The following is a 15,669-nucleotide window of genomic DNA, read 5'->3' on the forward strand; positions in this document are numbered from 1 at the left end:
GGGAGGGGTGGAAGAGACTATGTGCTCCAAATAGCTGTGTTTAGATCTCAGAATGTATTTTCTCATTAAAATCTGGGACAAGTGCCGGAAGCACTGCTATTAGATGAGGGTTTTAAGGTATAATTTGGTCAAAATAGAATTTAGTTCATGCCAGTCTGGAAACTTTACATTTTAATGGAAAAATGTATTCTTATTCTAATTAAACTTATAAAGGAGCTATTAGAAGATAGCTAATTGATAATTAGGAATCTGTATATATGAAAAAGACAAAATTATATGGTGCAACATGTGAAGACAATGGCAAAGGTGGGTCTCAGTCTGTCAAGTGAAACAAAGGAAAAATAATGAAAGGTCAGAATCCAGAGACAAAAGATACCTGAAAGTGAGAAAAGTTTTGTCTTATTTAGCTATTACAGAAAACACACTTAACCAACCTGAATTTACCTGGTTCAAACACAAAAAGAATTTCTCGCTGCTTTGTGGAGAAATTATATACTGTCAATATTCTACTGTTCAAGGAGCTTTGAAAAAAAATGCTCCAAATTTACTTCCATATTATACCGAACCTAAAAATAAAACACGTTAAAAAGTGAGTTTATGAATATCAAATTTTTCAAAGAGGAACAAAAACCAATTATTCTTTTCACTTTTGTACCTTTGAGCAGAACTCAAAAATAAGAGCACAGAATGTTACCCTTGGTAGATTCAAATTGTTCTTACAACTCCAGTTTCTAGTCACATTCTAGTTATATATCATAACATAGAGTTCTTTCTATAAAAATCATTTTGTCTAGAAGAACCCTATGATTTAGCTAAGAGAACAAGATCATAAGTGGTACCAGTATTGTATTTTAGAAGGTGAACTTGTCATCATTAGAGCAAAGTTTAAAATGGACTTCTTCATCCAGTAACCTACCTGCTAAGCTGCCAAAGGTAAGCTTCCTGCGGCCAACTTTCTCAACAAGCCAGACCCCCACGAGCGTGAATATGAAATTTGTGAAGGCTGTCACCGAAGCCAGCCATATCGCAAGTCTGTCATCTTCAACACCAGACATCTGCAGAATGGTGGCACTGTAGTACCTATGAGCAAAGAATCAAACAATCGTTGCTGATCGTTATTCAAAGAAAAAGAACTGTTCATGAAGAAAGATACAGTAAACCTAAACCAACCATAAGTAGCTATAGTAATGGCATCAAGTTAGCATGGGAATTCATGCAAAGTGTTCAGAGGATCACCATACAGGGATTCTGTTCAGGTAAACTTGTTTTGAATTTTGTATAATCAAGAAAACATCCTCAAGCAAGGGGATAGAAGGCTGAAGGCTTTAAAAGGGAAAGGTACTCCACAGCTAGGGACAGTGGCAGCTGGTTGTTTCACTAAGACCACTATACTAATCAAGGATAAGCTCCAAGTCCATGGAACGAATTAGAAGTCTCCATACATGGCAAATTTATATACTTAAAAGAATAAACAGATGTTGGATATAATAGGGAAAGTGTGATTTAATGGCAGAAATCCAGTAGAAAGAATTAAGAATGTGTCATCTGGCATTTTGTAAGGAGATGAAAAACTGGCCTGATGTACATGAGAATGGTTTTGTGTTTTCTGGAAAAGCACAGTCTTTGGAGAGGTTAAGTCTTTAACACAATCTACACGATTAGGCTCTATAGACTCATTTTTGTTCTAAATGGATTCACTGAGACTAGCTCTAAAAAACCATAATGCCAATTTATTGATGCACAATAGGAGATACCTCTTGATACATTTAAGGAAGACAGGTTTCCTACAGAACATTTCTTTTCTGATGAAAATATCAGTAGCTAAATCAGAAGATTACTTTGAAGCTGTCCTTAACAAAGAAAGCAAAATACTCCTGGTGAGTCACCCATGAAATGTGACAGAATTCAAATCGTGAAGACACATTCAGAACCATGGGTCTGCCTACCTTCTAAGCCATTCTAAAACACGTTACCTATCCAACCCAAATCAAATAGTGGGCATCCAAGCAATGTTCAATCAAGCTGGATATGTCTAGAGTTATGATCCACAGTTTCTAAATATTTACCAACATTTTCATAGTATTTAAAAAAAATGTTTTAAATACATTTACGTTTCAATGATTTATCAATGGCCTCTATTTACTAAATTAATGATCTTCTTACTTAAAGCAATAACACCAATGTACTCATTCATCTTAATAAATAGTGTTTTTCTTTTTAAAAGTAGTAAATCAAACTTATAAATTATTATGTGACATGACGGATGAGTTTTACTGATCACACTAAAAATTATGCCAACCATTTTAAGATTCTGAATTCTGACAGCAGTTGTAAAAAGGAGAAATTCCCAGTGGAATTACTCCCATCATCATGAAAATTGTGGACATTTTGCAGTCACAATGTAAAGTGATAATAAAAGTTATGAAAATAATTCATTCCATCTAAATAGTGTTTGCAGTTTCCAAGTTCTATCACAAAGACTTTCAATTTCATAAAGACTTGTGCAGCAAGGTCAGATCTACCTGTAACCACTGAGAAATAAACACCAGCAACAAATTTAAAAAGGCAGAAAATAGAAGTGCTTAGAGAAAAATTCAAGTATTTAAAATCAAAGGAATGTGGTACTGGCCATGCTATTCGATTACATTTCAGTCTTCTCAATATTTTCATAATATTTAAATAAATGAATAAATAAATAATACAGATTCATCACACAAAAGAACTTTTTCTTTTTTCTTTTAAAAAATATTTTATTTATTTATTTGAGAGAGCAAGTACGAAGGGGAGGGAAAGGGAGAAGCAGACTATGCTGAGCATGAAACCCAATGCAGGGCTTGATCCCAGGACCCTGAGATCATGACCTAAGCCGCAGACAGATGCTTAACTGACTGAGCCACCCAGGTGCCCCAACACACAAAATAATTCTTGCAAACACACCCATGGGAAAAAACTAAACAAGACAGAGAAGCTATTTTCATGTTGATACAATAAAATCATGAAATTCCAAGTGTTAAATTAAGGGATTAAAAAAAGGGGAAATGGTATCAAACAAAATAAATTGGTCAGTGTCAAAATTTTACTTAGAATGAAAATGTTCCTTAGGTATTAAAAAAAAATTTATTTTTTGGTAGTACTCTAGGTTAAATTGGAAGAACATAATGGAAGACTGGCCTGGGAATCTGAAATTTGAGTTCTAATGATATCTCTGTGGTAGGCTGGCCACGTCAGGTAACATAATCATTTTTTCACTTCATATTTATCTACTGAGTACCTACTGTATAAGCTATGTAAGTTACTAAGATCCCACAAATATATTATTAGACCTACTTGCTATGTTCAAGAAACTCACAGAATGAAACAGAATGAAATGGAAATAATTTTAAAATCACAAAGTATACAGTTGCATAAAGGATAGACCAAACAATTTTACTTGATGTGGAGTATTACTCAGCCACCAGAAAGGTGGCTGCCTCAACATCCCATAGATGGGACTGGAGCAGATTATGCTGAGTGAAATTAAGTCAAGCAGAGAGAGTCAATTATCATATGGTTTCACTTACTTGTGGAAAGTAATAACACGGAGGACATGGGGAAATGGCGAGGAGAAGTGAGTTGGGGGAAATCGGAGGAGGAGACGAACATGAGAGACTGTGGACTCTGAGAAACAAACTATGGGTTTTGGAGGGGAGGAAGTGGGGGGTTGGGTGAGCCTGGTGGTGGGTATTATGGAGGGCACGGATTTCAGGAAGCACTGGGTGTGGTGCATAAACAATGGATCTTGGAACACTGAAAAAATAAAATAAAATTATAAAAAAGTTTTCTTTGATGTGGTATGTTCCTTGACTTTCCAGGGAATTTAATGTTCCATTTGCATCTCAAAGAATTCATAGGGGATTGCCAGCAGGTGTGAAGATCTGGGAGAACACTGCTGGTAGAGAAAATGAAATGTAGAAAGAATAAAAGTACAAAACACTAAGCCAGATTCACAGAACGGAAGTATTTTACCTTGGTTAACACAAGTGTGTGAGAGAGAGAAGTATTACACAGGCTGTAGCAAAAGCTTCTGTTGTTGAGGGAACTTGACTGCCAAGCTGTGTGTGTGGGCTTTTTTCTCTAGACAATGAAAAATCATAAAATGGACTTTAAAGAGAAATAACATAATTAAATCTGTTCCATGAAAAGCTCACTCCAATGAGAGCCAAATAGGCAGCCTCGAGGCTGACAGAAACAGAGGTGTATTGTTCTGAAGCGTATTTCAGGTCAATACACTGGCAACAGGCTCCCGTGAATTTTCTGCATTAATGGGAAGCCATGCAGGCAGGGTGCTAAAATTCACTGACGGCCTTTTATCTCCTTGTTGAAGCACTACAACTTCAACGTATGCCAGATCTTCTCCTAGATGGAGTACCTTGAGTTTGATCTTCATTCTTCCTTTCTTGGAATACTGGTAAATGTGCTCATTTTTATTGTGGCCATAACAAATGACCACTGGGTTAGTGGCTTAAATCAACCAAAATATACTGTCTAACAGTTCTTCTGTAAGCCAGAAATCTGACATGAATTTCACTGGGTGTCAAAAATAAAAGTTGTCAGGAGGACATTCCTTTCTGGAAGCTCAAGGGAAAACAGGTTTCTTTGGCTTTCCCAGGCTTTAAAAGTTTCCTCATTTCCAGGATCCCCATTCCCAGGCTCAGGGTGGTGGTGGGGGCCCTCCTCTACCTCAAAGCCAGGGAAAGTGCTCAAGTGTCTGCCGTGTCACATCACTCTTCTATATTTAAGGACCTTTGTGAATACACTGGGGCAACTGAGATGGTCTTCCCATTTCAAGGTAAAATGATTAACAGATCTGATTCACTCTGCAACCCAATTTCCTTTTGCCACGTAATGTAACATATTCATAAGTTGTGGGGATTAGGATACGTACATCTTTGCTGTGGTGGGGGAGGGCATTATTCTGTGTATCACTCACAATAAAAGTGCTAATAAGCAGTAAAATAAGCAAAAGGCCATCAGTTAGAAGGGAAAGACAAGGACATTCAGTTAGTTAAAGGGTAATCGGTCCCAGAAAAATTCAGGCAATAACTGTATTCTCTCTCATAGGGCAGGGGATGACATATCTAGGGCAGAATAATTCACGAACCTAGTCTTTTAGTCAGGTCATGGGAAAAGATACATTGAATTTACATTTTAAAAATGTGTGAATTCCAATGTTTTTATAAAGGATGCTATCAGCTCACCACTTACCGAATGGACTACCGCTGTATTTACAACCTTCTAAGCCTTTATGTAGTAGTTTGAACGTTCAAGGGACTCAGTGTTTGTTTAAAAGTTGCACAAAGAATAAAAGTGTTCTTCATAAAAGAACCATATGAACAACTGAAAAAGGCTTTCTTTCCTTTTAGACTAAAGCAGGGATGCCTTCTCTTTTCAAAATCATTTTATATACCTATCAGACAAACCATCATCTTTTTCAAAGGCTCCCTGGGCAACCTTTGGTCATCTCGCACATGTCAGCTAGTCCCCTGAGTGAAGTTGAAAGGCCCGAGAGCAGTGTGTTCTCACAGAAGACCATCTTCATAGCTTCTCTGTAGACATCTAAGAACAGAAACAGCTGGACTGGATGTACACTCTTATCTCAAAGATTAACTGAGACCCAGCTTCTAGCCCTGGATTTTAAATCTGAAGAAAACAAAACAGCTTTGGAAAACATCTAGACTTTGATAATGGCGATCTATCTTAATGAGGACTTGAGCAATAAAAGAACAAAATACATATATTATTTTCCTTTATTCTATATTTGAACAAAGCATTTCCTAGGGATTTCTGTGAAAGTTTTTTTTTCTCCAATTCCTTGAAGTCATACCTGTCTGTTTCACTACCGCCAGGTTAAGAAATTTAACTTAATGTAAGAAGTAAGTATTCAATAGTTGTTGAGTTTATTGCTTTTCTCTACCACCAACTTTCAAAAAGGAATTAATAATGTTTATTATATCACATATTTATATTATATATTTATTTTATATAATTATATATAATTAATTTATTAGTAATATATTAAAACACACGATAGAATCTCTGAAACAAAATGAGTGGTAAGAGAGTAGAAGATGAAGATGATTATATAAAAACTATGGCCACGTAGTAATTACAAGCTAGCCCCTAAGGTTCCCGGCAGCCAAAGCAGAATAGTAAAAAATAGTTTTAACTGTCTGACAAAACAAAATGTATCCGTTCATAATAAAGTCAAACTTTTTCTGGTATAAAACTATAAAGACTTTAACTCCCTGAATAAAACAGATATGGAATATATTCTTTCCAGCGTGTCCTAGCAGTGCTACAGACCGTTTCCAAATTCGCTTATCTATGAACCTTGTCTTGCTCAACAAACCTGTGGGTTACTTTCATACTTGGGATAAACACCAAGCTAAATAAGAAGATGGGAACTTCTGGAGCACAGCTGATTGACGCTAAGCCCTGAAAGATTCCCATTATCTAAGTTGTATTGTTTAGCTCTTTTAGTTTCAAGGATTATATTTATTTGTATCATATGGCAAAGTACACTGACTACAGAATTTAAAATGTCATTCTAATAAAAGATATTCTTTGAACTGAAAAAATTTTATTTTCCTACTGGGATGGTATTTATACAGTCAAAAACATAAATCACTATGGAAAATACGTAGCTTTAAGAAAAAAATGTTTCACTGAAAACATCTTAAAAACAATTTAAAAAATGATTAAGATTTTCAAAACTATTCTATATACTTGGTACAGTAAAAAAAATTAGCTTTCTATATTACTAGGTGCAAGCCATAAAGCAAAAAAAGTTAGAAAAGTAGAAATTAGGATATCATGCATATATTTTGAGCTAACACATTAACTATACCATACTATGCTTAAAGCATACAATAATCCAAAAATCATAATGATCCTCAGAATGTGCAATTATTAATCACATTTAATATTTTACAAAACACTTTTCATAATTTAAATTATGTCAGTAATGTCTGGAGAAGAACAAAGTACAAATGTGTCAAAGGAAGTTAAAAAGGATTCTATAGGGATTCTTGGGTGCCTCAGGTTAAGCATCTGCCTGCGGCTCAGGTCAGGATCCCAGGGTCCTGGGAAGGAGTCCCACAAAGGGCTCCTTGCTCAGCAGGGAGCCTGCTTCTCTCTTTCCCTCTGCTGCTCCCCCTGCTCATGCTCTCTCTGTCAAATAAATAAATATTAAAAAAAAAAAAATAGGGCGCCTGGGTGGCTCAGTGGGTTAAGCCGCTGCCTTCGGCTCAGGTCATGATCTCAGGGTTCTGGGATCGAGTCCCGCATCGGGCTCTCTGCTCAGCAGGGAGCCTGCTTCCTCCTCTCTCTCTCTCTGCCTGTCTCTCCATCTACTTGTGATTTCTCTCTGTCAAATAAATAAATAAAATCTTAATAAAAAAAAAACAAAAAAAATAAAATAAAAGGGATTCTACAAAGCCTCAGTGTTCCCACTGTCAACTTACTCTCCATCTCAGATACCACCAGTTCCTTCACCCTGGCTTCAAATCTCTGGACACCTCAAAAGAGATATCTTCATGTCTCACCCACCCAGCTGAGTTAGATCATTGACCTTGCTCTAAGCAACACCAAGAATAATGACAGAAACTCTCTATTCTGACTTGCAATTCACCAATTTGCTAGATTAACCTATTCTCTCTATAAAACATATGCCTACAGGAAAATGAACATATGGGACTTCATGCAGGCATGCGTCTCCCATCTGTTGAACTATATGTAAATCAAATCAGGTGTGTTTTTTCCCCAATCCTGTTTACGCCTATCATAATTAGGTAATCAAATAATACAAAAAGCAATAGAACATAAGATGCTTAAAAAGAGGTATTAAAAACAAAACTGTATGCTTTGGAAAAAGTGAATAAAGGTGAGCTATTAAAACAACAACAACAACAACAACAACAATACCCAACTGTGTAGGCAATGCAATTGTAAACAGTTGGGGATAAAACGTAAACGACTAGAAGATTTTCCCTTAGGTTTCTTGTCAAGTATCTCTCAGTTCTTGCTTTATGTGAGAGGACCTAAAGCTGAATTCCACAGTAAAAATATTAAGTGTGACTTATGCAAGAGAAACAAGAAGTCTGAAGTTCAAGCAGTGGATATAAGTAAATACCGTACAACTAAAAACAAAATGTTGAAAGTATATACGCATCAGGTCCAGATGCGTTATGGAATCACCTGGAGTGCCTGTTAAAACAGGGCTGGACCCCACCCTGACTTTCTGATTCAGTTGGTGTAGGACCAAGAATGTGCATTTCCACCAAGTTTCCAAGCCATGCTGACACTGCCTTGAAAATACAGTTCCCAAACCATCATGACCATCATGATTTTTTCACTGTTCTCCAATTCCCTGGTCAGTTCCCCCTTTATCACATTCGTGCCCACACACCAACTGTGCTTACTTATACCCAGTTACTCCTCTCCTTCTTCTTCTTCTTTTTTTTTTTTTTTAAAGATTTTTATTTATCTATTTGACACAGAGAGATCATAAGTAGGCAGAGAGGCAGGCAGAGAGAGGAAGGAAAGCAGGCTCCCGGGGAACAGAGAGCCCGATGTGGGGCTTGATCCCAGGACCCTGAGAGCATGACCTGAGCTAAAGGCAGAGGCTTTAACCCACTGAGCCATCCAGGCACCCCGCCCCCCTCATTACTCTTCTATTCGGCATTTATACCTAGCCGCTGAAAGGCTCTAGACAAACACACAGATTGAACTCAGTCTGTGAACTTGGGAATTCCCTAAGACGCACACGCTACAGCTCTGCAAATGATGACTCCATGACACCTCCTTTCTTAAGATCTTTTTTTTTTTTTTTTTTTTTAAGAGGGTGGAGGGGAGAGATGGGGAGCACATGCAAGAGCATGGGGAGGGAGAAGAAAACTCCCCGTTGAGGAGGCAGTGTAAAGCAGGGCTTGATCCAAGCATGCTGGGACCATGACCTGAGCTGAAAGAAGTCAGACACTTAACCAACTGAGCCACCCAGGCTCCCCAACCTCCTTTCCTTCTAGTGTCCTAATCTACCCAGTCTTAGGTGAAATCTTGCCTAATATTCACTGAGAAAGTGTGAGCCATCAGAGAGCTCCTTCTCTTATTTTACCACCATCATATCTACCAACCTACCTGATCAATTCCACATTAATCCATGAAAAATTGATTAGCACTCAAACATTTCTTTTCTAGATTCCTTCTTTGACATTGCTGTTGGAATTATCAATCTTCTGCTCTTCCTCAGCAATTTGCTGGCACTTCTCTCCCAGTACACACAACTTTCCTTCTGCTATTAGCCTTACTTCAATATACATTTTATTTCCTCTATTAGGCCATAAGCTGCCCAAAAAACAATCTGCAGTAATTTACTTTTGTAACTGACAAACCCAGCTAATGACTATTTCTTTTGACACTTAGTAAGTGCTTATTTAAATGAATGGTCTTTTTTTTTCTTTTGCCTTTATTTTTTTATTTTTTCTATTTTGTTTTATTATGTTCAGCTAGCCAACATATAGTACGTTATTAGTTTCTGATGTAGAGTTCAACGATTCATTAGTTGCGCATAACACCCAGTGTTCATCACCATACCTGCCCTCCTTAATACCTATCGCCTGGTTACTCCATTCCTCCCACCCTCCTCCCTTCTGTAACCCTCAGTTTGGTTCCCAGAGTCCAGAGTCTCTCATGGTTTGTCTCCCTCTCTGATTTCTTCAAATTCAGTTTTCCCTCCCTTCTCCTGTGGTCCTCTGTGCTATTCCTTATGTTCCAAATAACAGTGAAACCATATAATTGCCCTTCTCTGCTTGACTCATTTCACTTAGCACAATCCCCTCCAGTCCCATCCATGTTGACACAAATGGTGGGTGTTCGTCCTTTCTAATAGCTGAGTAATATTCCATCATATATATGAACCACATCTTCTTTAACCATTCGTCTGTTGAAGGGCATCTCGGCTCCTTCCACTGTTTGGCTACTGTGGACATTGCTGCTGTTTATGAACACTGGGGTGCAGGTGCCCCTTCTTTTCACTTCTTCTGTACCTTTGGGGTAAATACCTAGTAGTGCAATTGCTGGGTCATAGGGTAGCTCTATTTTTAACATCTTGAGGAACCTCCATACTGTCTTCCAGAGTGGCTGTACCAGCTTGCATTCACACCAACAGTGTAGGAGGGTTCCCCTTTCTCTATATCCTTGCCAACACCTGTTTCCTGCCTTGCTAATTTTTGTCATTTTAATTGGTGTAAGGTGGTATCTCAATGTGGTTTTAATTTAAAATTCATATTGAGATATAATTGACATACCAAAAAATGCAACCTTAAAAAAAGTATAATGCAGCAGTTTTTAGTATATTTACAACTAAATTTTAATCTCTGAATTATAATCAATGTTCATACTAAGGTATTTTTTTTTTAAAAGATTTTTATTTATTTGACAGGTAGAGATCACAAGTAGGCAGAGAGGCAGGCAGAGAGAAAGGAGGAAGCAGGCTCCCTGCTGAGCAGAGAGCCCGATGAAGGGTTCGATCCCAGGACCCTGAGATCACGACCTGAGCCGAAGGCAGAGGCTTTAACCCACTGAGCCACCCAGGTGCCCCTACTAAGGTATTTTAAAAATCCAGAGGGTTTAAAGAAATAAAGTCCTTGGGTTGAAGTGAGAGGAAAGGGTAGAAGGTTGTGTCTTGAAGGGTTTAGTTTTAACATATTCCTCGTGCTTTCTGGATTCAGCTACAATCCTTTCTACCTTATAGGCCAGTCCTGAGTTCTCATGTATCCTCATGGCTGGGGAAGAGAACATTAAAAACTGATGGCATATGACCTGTGATCTTTTTCAGTCAAACAATGATACAAGTTAGTCTTTTTTCCCATCATTTCTTATCTCTCTTGTTCCAAATTGTATTCATCTAACACCTCATTAAAGCAATAAGAGGAGAAAAGAAAATAGTCTATTTAAAATTCTTCTCAGGAGGCTTAAGAGCCTGAGTGTGAAAAAAGGGCAGGTCACAGCATTTACTTTATGAAAAACACTGCTCTTGGCACTATCAAAAAGGAATAAAGCAGTACTTCATCTTAAGCAATGGAGTCCAAGGTTTGTTTGTAAGCAAAAATTTTCAAAAACTTTTAATCTATGTAACAGCAACATTTTAGAGCATGGTCACACAAAACTTGGATTATGTAAAGATATGTAGTCTTAAGCACACTAGCTGTCATTCTGAAACTGTGGAATCAGACTAGAAAAATAGATCAAGAGCATACAAGATGAAATGAAAAAGCAAAATGCAAAATTATTTAGGGGGTAGAACTCAACTATTAAAATTAATCACAGAAAAATAAGACAAATGAATACACCAAAATGTTAAGACACACTATACATAGGTGGTGAGATTTCAGGTGCTGCTTCTTCTTCATGAGTTTCCAGTTTTCTATAGTATGCACATGTGATTTAAAAGTTCTGTTTAAGGTGTTAAATTTTGGTATACTGAACACGTCATACATAGTATTCAGGCACCATAAGCCTCCAACTCTATGAACTAAATTCAGTATTATTTTAAGAAAAACAAACATGAAATAATAATGATATGCAACTAATATATGTGTTTATCTTCAAAGGCAGACACTTTTTTTCTTTACCAAACTTAATATTGTCTTAAATGAAATAATCCGTGTTTTTTATCTCTTGGTACCCAAAACAGTACAAATAATACACCACTACATAAGTACTTTGCTTACTCTCTCAATTCAAAAAATATTTAAACATGATAATAGTAGATGTTTTAATGGAAAATAAGTATGTAATGGCCAAATGTCTCAATTATATGCAGTTAAAATACGTTTATTCAGGGACTCTGATGCGCCAGACAGAGTAGGAGATAAAAATACCAGTAGTACCTGGGACTGCCTGGGGAGGGCAGTGTCTCTACTTCCATAGGAGGAGACCACCATCCCCTCGATAGGCCAAGTTAGTAGAGAGAAGTAAGAGTAAAGGGCTAATGGAACATAACACTAGGGATTAACCCCCTTACCAGTCTAAATAATTAATAAATGGTCCCAATGAACCATATTATTACTTCCTATATTCCAGGATGGAAAAATTACAAAGGGGCAAGGACTTTCTGATGCCAGCTAGCTGCTATAGATAAGGGTTTGTCAGGGAAAGCATTCAAAACCAGCTCGAGGATTGGGCACAAAAAGAACTGGAAAGGAATTGGGGGACTGAAGTCATAATTCAGAGGACAAATACCTGTTTGGTTCACTGACTAGAAAAAAATGCAATGGCAGAGAAGGATGTTACAGCCAAGAAGTAAATTCCCATCTTGATTTCAAAGAAGAAGGCAAGGATTTGTGACTACATTTAGGTAAGCCTTTGATACAGGGGATCCACGGTAGGTGGGAAAGGAGAGCCATCCCCTGGCGTACAGGAGGACAAAAAAGTGAGTGGGCAACAGGCACACTGGAGGAAGAGGATGCTGTGAACAGAACCGCTCTGGTCTCAAAGAGGAAGGACAACACGCAGAATGATCAGTGACATTCCCTCATAGGCTCATTCCTCGACTCTCTAAACGATGATCTCATCTCCTTGCAGAACGAGAATAAGCGGGGAATAATAATAATAATAATAATCTCATAGCTGTCCAAGCTCCACTTCCCAAATTTTAAGAACTTTAATCAAAAGTTTAAATTGAAGGTGCTGTTTGTAGACACTTAACACCCGATGAAAGCCCAGCCGTCATGACAAACCCTTGAGTGTTGTCTTGAGAAAATGATGCTGGTCATCACAGCTTCAGCATCTTCCGGTTTTTGATGTTCGGCTCCCCCTGCTGATAATCAGAGTTTCCTGGCTTCCTCTCCTCCCCCTCTCACCCCTTTGCTGTCCTGTGTAGTGATTTGGTGAGAGAAATTATTGCTGCCTACCCCCCCACCCCCCACTACGTATGAGTTTCAAGTTTTATTATTGCAATAAAAGTGCTTATTGCTAGAACGCAATACTGTGAGACAGGTGTCAAAGTCAAGTAGGATTCTACTTGATTGCATCATCTAACAGCTAAGAAGTATAAAGATAATTCCTATTTCCCTCTCTCCCCTGCTATATGGTGGATGAAGCAATTATATGGCATGACTTCACTGCTGGAGATAGCAAAACCAGTATCTATGAGTTTAGAGGATTACAACAAACTTTCTTTGAAACAGTAGACTGATATGAATGGATATTATATTACCACCAAAGCACCCAGAAGAGAAAATTCTTGAGCTTCCCTAAGGCAACTGATTGGTTTCTATTTTAGGGGCACTGAACCATGTCATAAGACATGTCTGCTTTTTTTTTGGGGGGGGGGTACTGCTAAAACTTTAAGAGCAACAGGATTCTCTAATTTTACTGTGAGAATCATCAGGAGATGGTAACAAATGCAAGAATCCCCCTTGTCCATGCTCTCGCTCAGCCCCACCCACTCAGCCCCATCAGCCACCCCCAGGCAGGATTCTGAGTCATTTCCAGAGATATTAATGTGTGTGTGGGGGGGGGTGGCTCCAAGACCACTTTGAACAAGACAGGCTTTGTGACCTAGTTCACACAGACACTACTATACAGCAGGTTCCTTGTGCAGGAATCATCTTTTCCTGTTTTGCTCTATTGCCTAAATCACTAACTTTAAAGTTTATTGTACCTATTGTCTCTCAATATGTTTAATGAAGCCCTCAAACTGTTTCTGCAGGAAGGAAGGACTGAAGTGAATAAAGTCTTTTGAAATAGTGTGAATACATTTTATTTTTCCTTTTCTAAATATTGGGGAAAGAAAGATAATCAATTTTTTAACAGCAGAGGAACTAGTTGAGCTGTACACCCTGAGCAAAAGAGACTGCGAAGAGAGGCCTGCCACACCAACGTATTATTAAATAGCAGACGAAGCTGTTGACTTGATGCAGGCACAGTGACAGCACCATGTCCTTCGAGGTTCACATGGAAAGCCCGAGAACTACACCTGTTTCCAGTACATGGATGCAGCACCAGGACATACATGCTCCATTCTGAGTGTAACTGCAGGATCTTTCACACACGACCAAGAAAAATTCTGCCTGTGTCTGTGCATGAAATAGGACCCGAAGAAGGAAAGCAATTACGATGAGTCAGCATATATTTATTGAGGGAATACTCCAGGAAGGACATTCATGTTAATTCTCAGATACCACAGAGAAAAACTGATTCATCTTGCTAATTCTGAAAAATCCTAATTAGGAAAGTATTTTGAGTTAAACATTTTTGTTGTAATGGACTGCCCTGTCTTAATTCCCTACTTTCCTTTATGTGTGTAGAATTATATTCCTAAAATGCCCCTTTCAGTTCTAGTTTCTTATGATGAAAACCTAAAGTTGCTTTATAAGAAAATGGAGAACGGAAAAACAACAGGAGTAATGGCTAACATTTATTGGACATTTTCAGAGTCTGTGCAACTCAATTTGAAAGTTGGAATTGATAGCAGAACTCTCGTCTCCTGATAAAAGAGGAACGGCAGAAATACCATCTATGGAGTAATTACCCTACACTAAGCAGTGGTCCAGATAGGTTTTGCTTGTGTTAATCCTCAAAAACACCTTATGAAAATGCAAATCTGATAAAAGTCAATGCTAAGCATTTTTAGAGTGTAATTAACTCACATAAAAGCTCTATATTCCATTCTCACACAAACTCAAAATAAGCCATTAGGGAAATTCTTTCTCTGTGTATTCATTCTGCATACAGGGCAAAACACAAACCCTAACATGCATTTACCACAGGACATTTTTTTTCTCTGCATGAAAAGTGTTTTCATTCTCCATAGCTAAAGTCTTTTGTTTAGTGTAGCACTTTTGCTGCTAAGTAAGTTGTCATGGATAGTGAAATTCACAAAATGTAAAAATCATAAAACAGCATTTAGTTGGAAAGAAACCTCCAGAGATGGGCTGAGGGAAAGGCGGCCAGCCTGTTCAAAGAGCTACCTCAGAAGTGTGCTGTTTCCTAAAGGGGACACAGAGCACTAGCCTGTCTCAGAGGCTCAAAGACAACTCAACTCTCGACTGAGAACTCTAGAATGGATTAAAATAAATTTAAAGAGCAGACTCCCAGGGGAATACGAATACCAAAAGGAGAACCTTTAGAAATTGTTGGTTTGTAACCTCCTCAGGGCTTCCTGGGTGTAGTGTGAAACTGGACCCCATCTGTGGAAGGTAGGAGAGTCAGAAGAAAGAGGCAGACCATTCCAGATTGGTAAGTGGCAGTTTTAATGAATGGGGGAACTTATGAGGCCTCTCCACACCTGACTTAAATGGGTTCAGTCATGTACCCAGTCCACACAGCCTCAATACCACATTTCTATCTCAAGGGTGCATCCTTGAGGCAGCTCCTGGAAGTGGGGAAGTCAAGTGGAATGCACATTCCAGGCCCTGGAGAGGAAGTGGGGAGCCTCTAATTGCCAGGGTCTGTCTGTGTCCTCTTGATGACCATTTCGGACACTAGAAGGGGTTGGAGTGGGGTGCTGGTCAGGCGTATCCCATCCCTAGTCCGTCTCATTCCCGACAGGGCTGCCTCCTCCAGGCAACATGTTACAGTGTGCAGGAGCTGTTCAAATTCCTAAAGCTGTTACATTTTAAGCTCAAT

General features: G+C 38.3%; 1 protein-coding gene across 1 annotated transcript in view; it reads right to left on the minus strand.

Annotated features, from left to right (window-relative positions):
• The window catches only part of SLC2A13 (solute carrier family 2 member 13), a 378,809-nt gene that overhangs the window by 124,949 nt on the left and 238,191 nt on the right, over positions 1-15,669 (minus strand). Inside the window, exon 5 of the mRNA XM_059402898.1 lies at positions 917-1,080. Within this exon, the coding sequence (XP_059258881.1) occupies positions 917-1,080 (164 nt within the window). The remainder of the gene's footprint in view (positions 1-916; positions 1,081-15,669) is intronic.

This window comes from Mustela nigripes, chromosome 6, assembly GCF_022355385.1.
Source record: "Mustela nigripes isolate SB6536 chromosome 6, MUSNIG.SB6536, whole genome shotgun sequence".
Classification (NCBI taxonomy): domain Eukaryota; kingdom Metazoa; phylum Chordata; class Mammalia; order Carnivora; family Mustelidae; genus Mustela; species Mustela nigripes.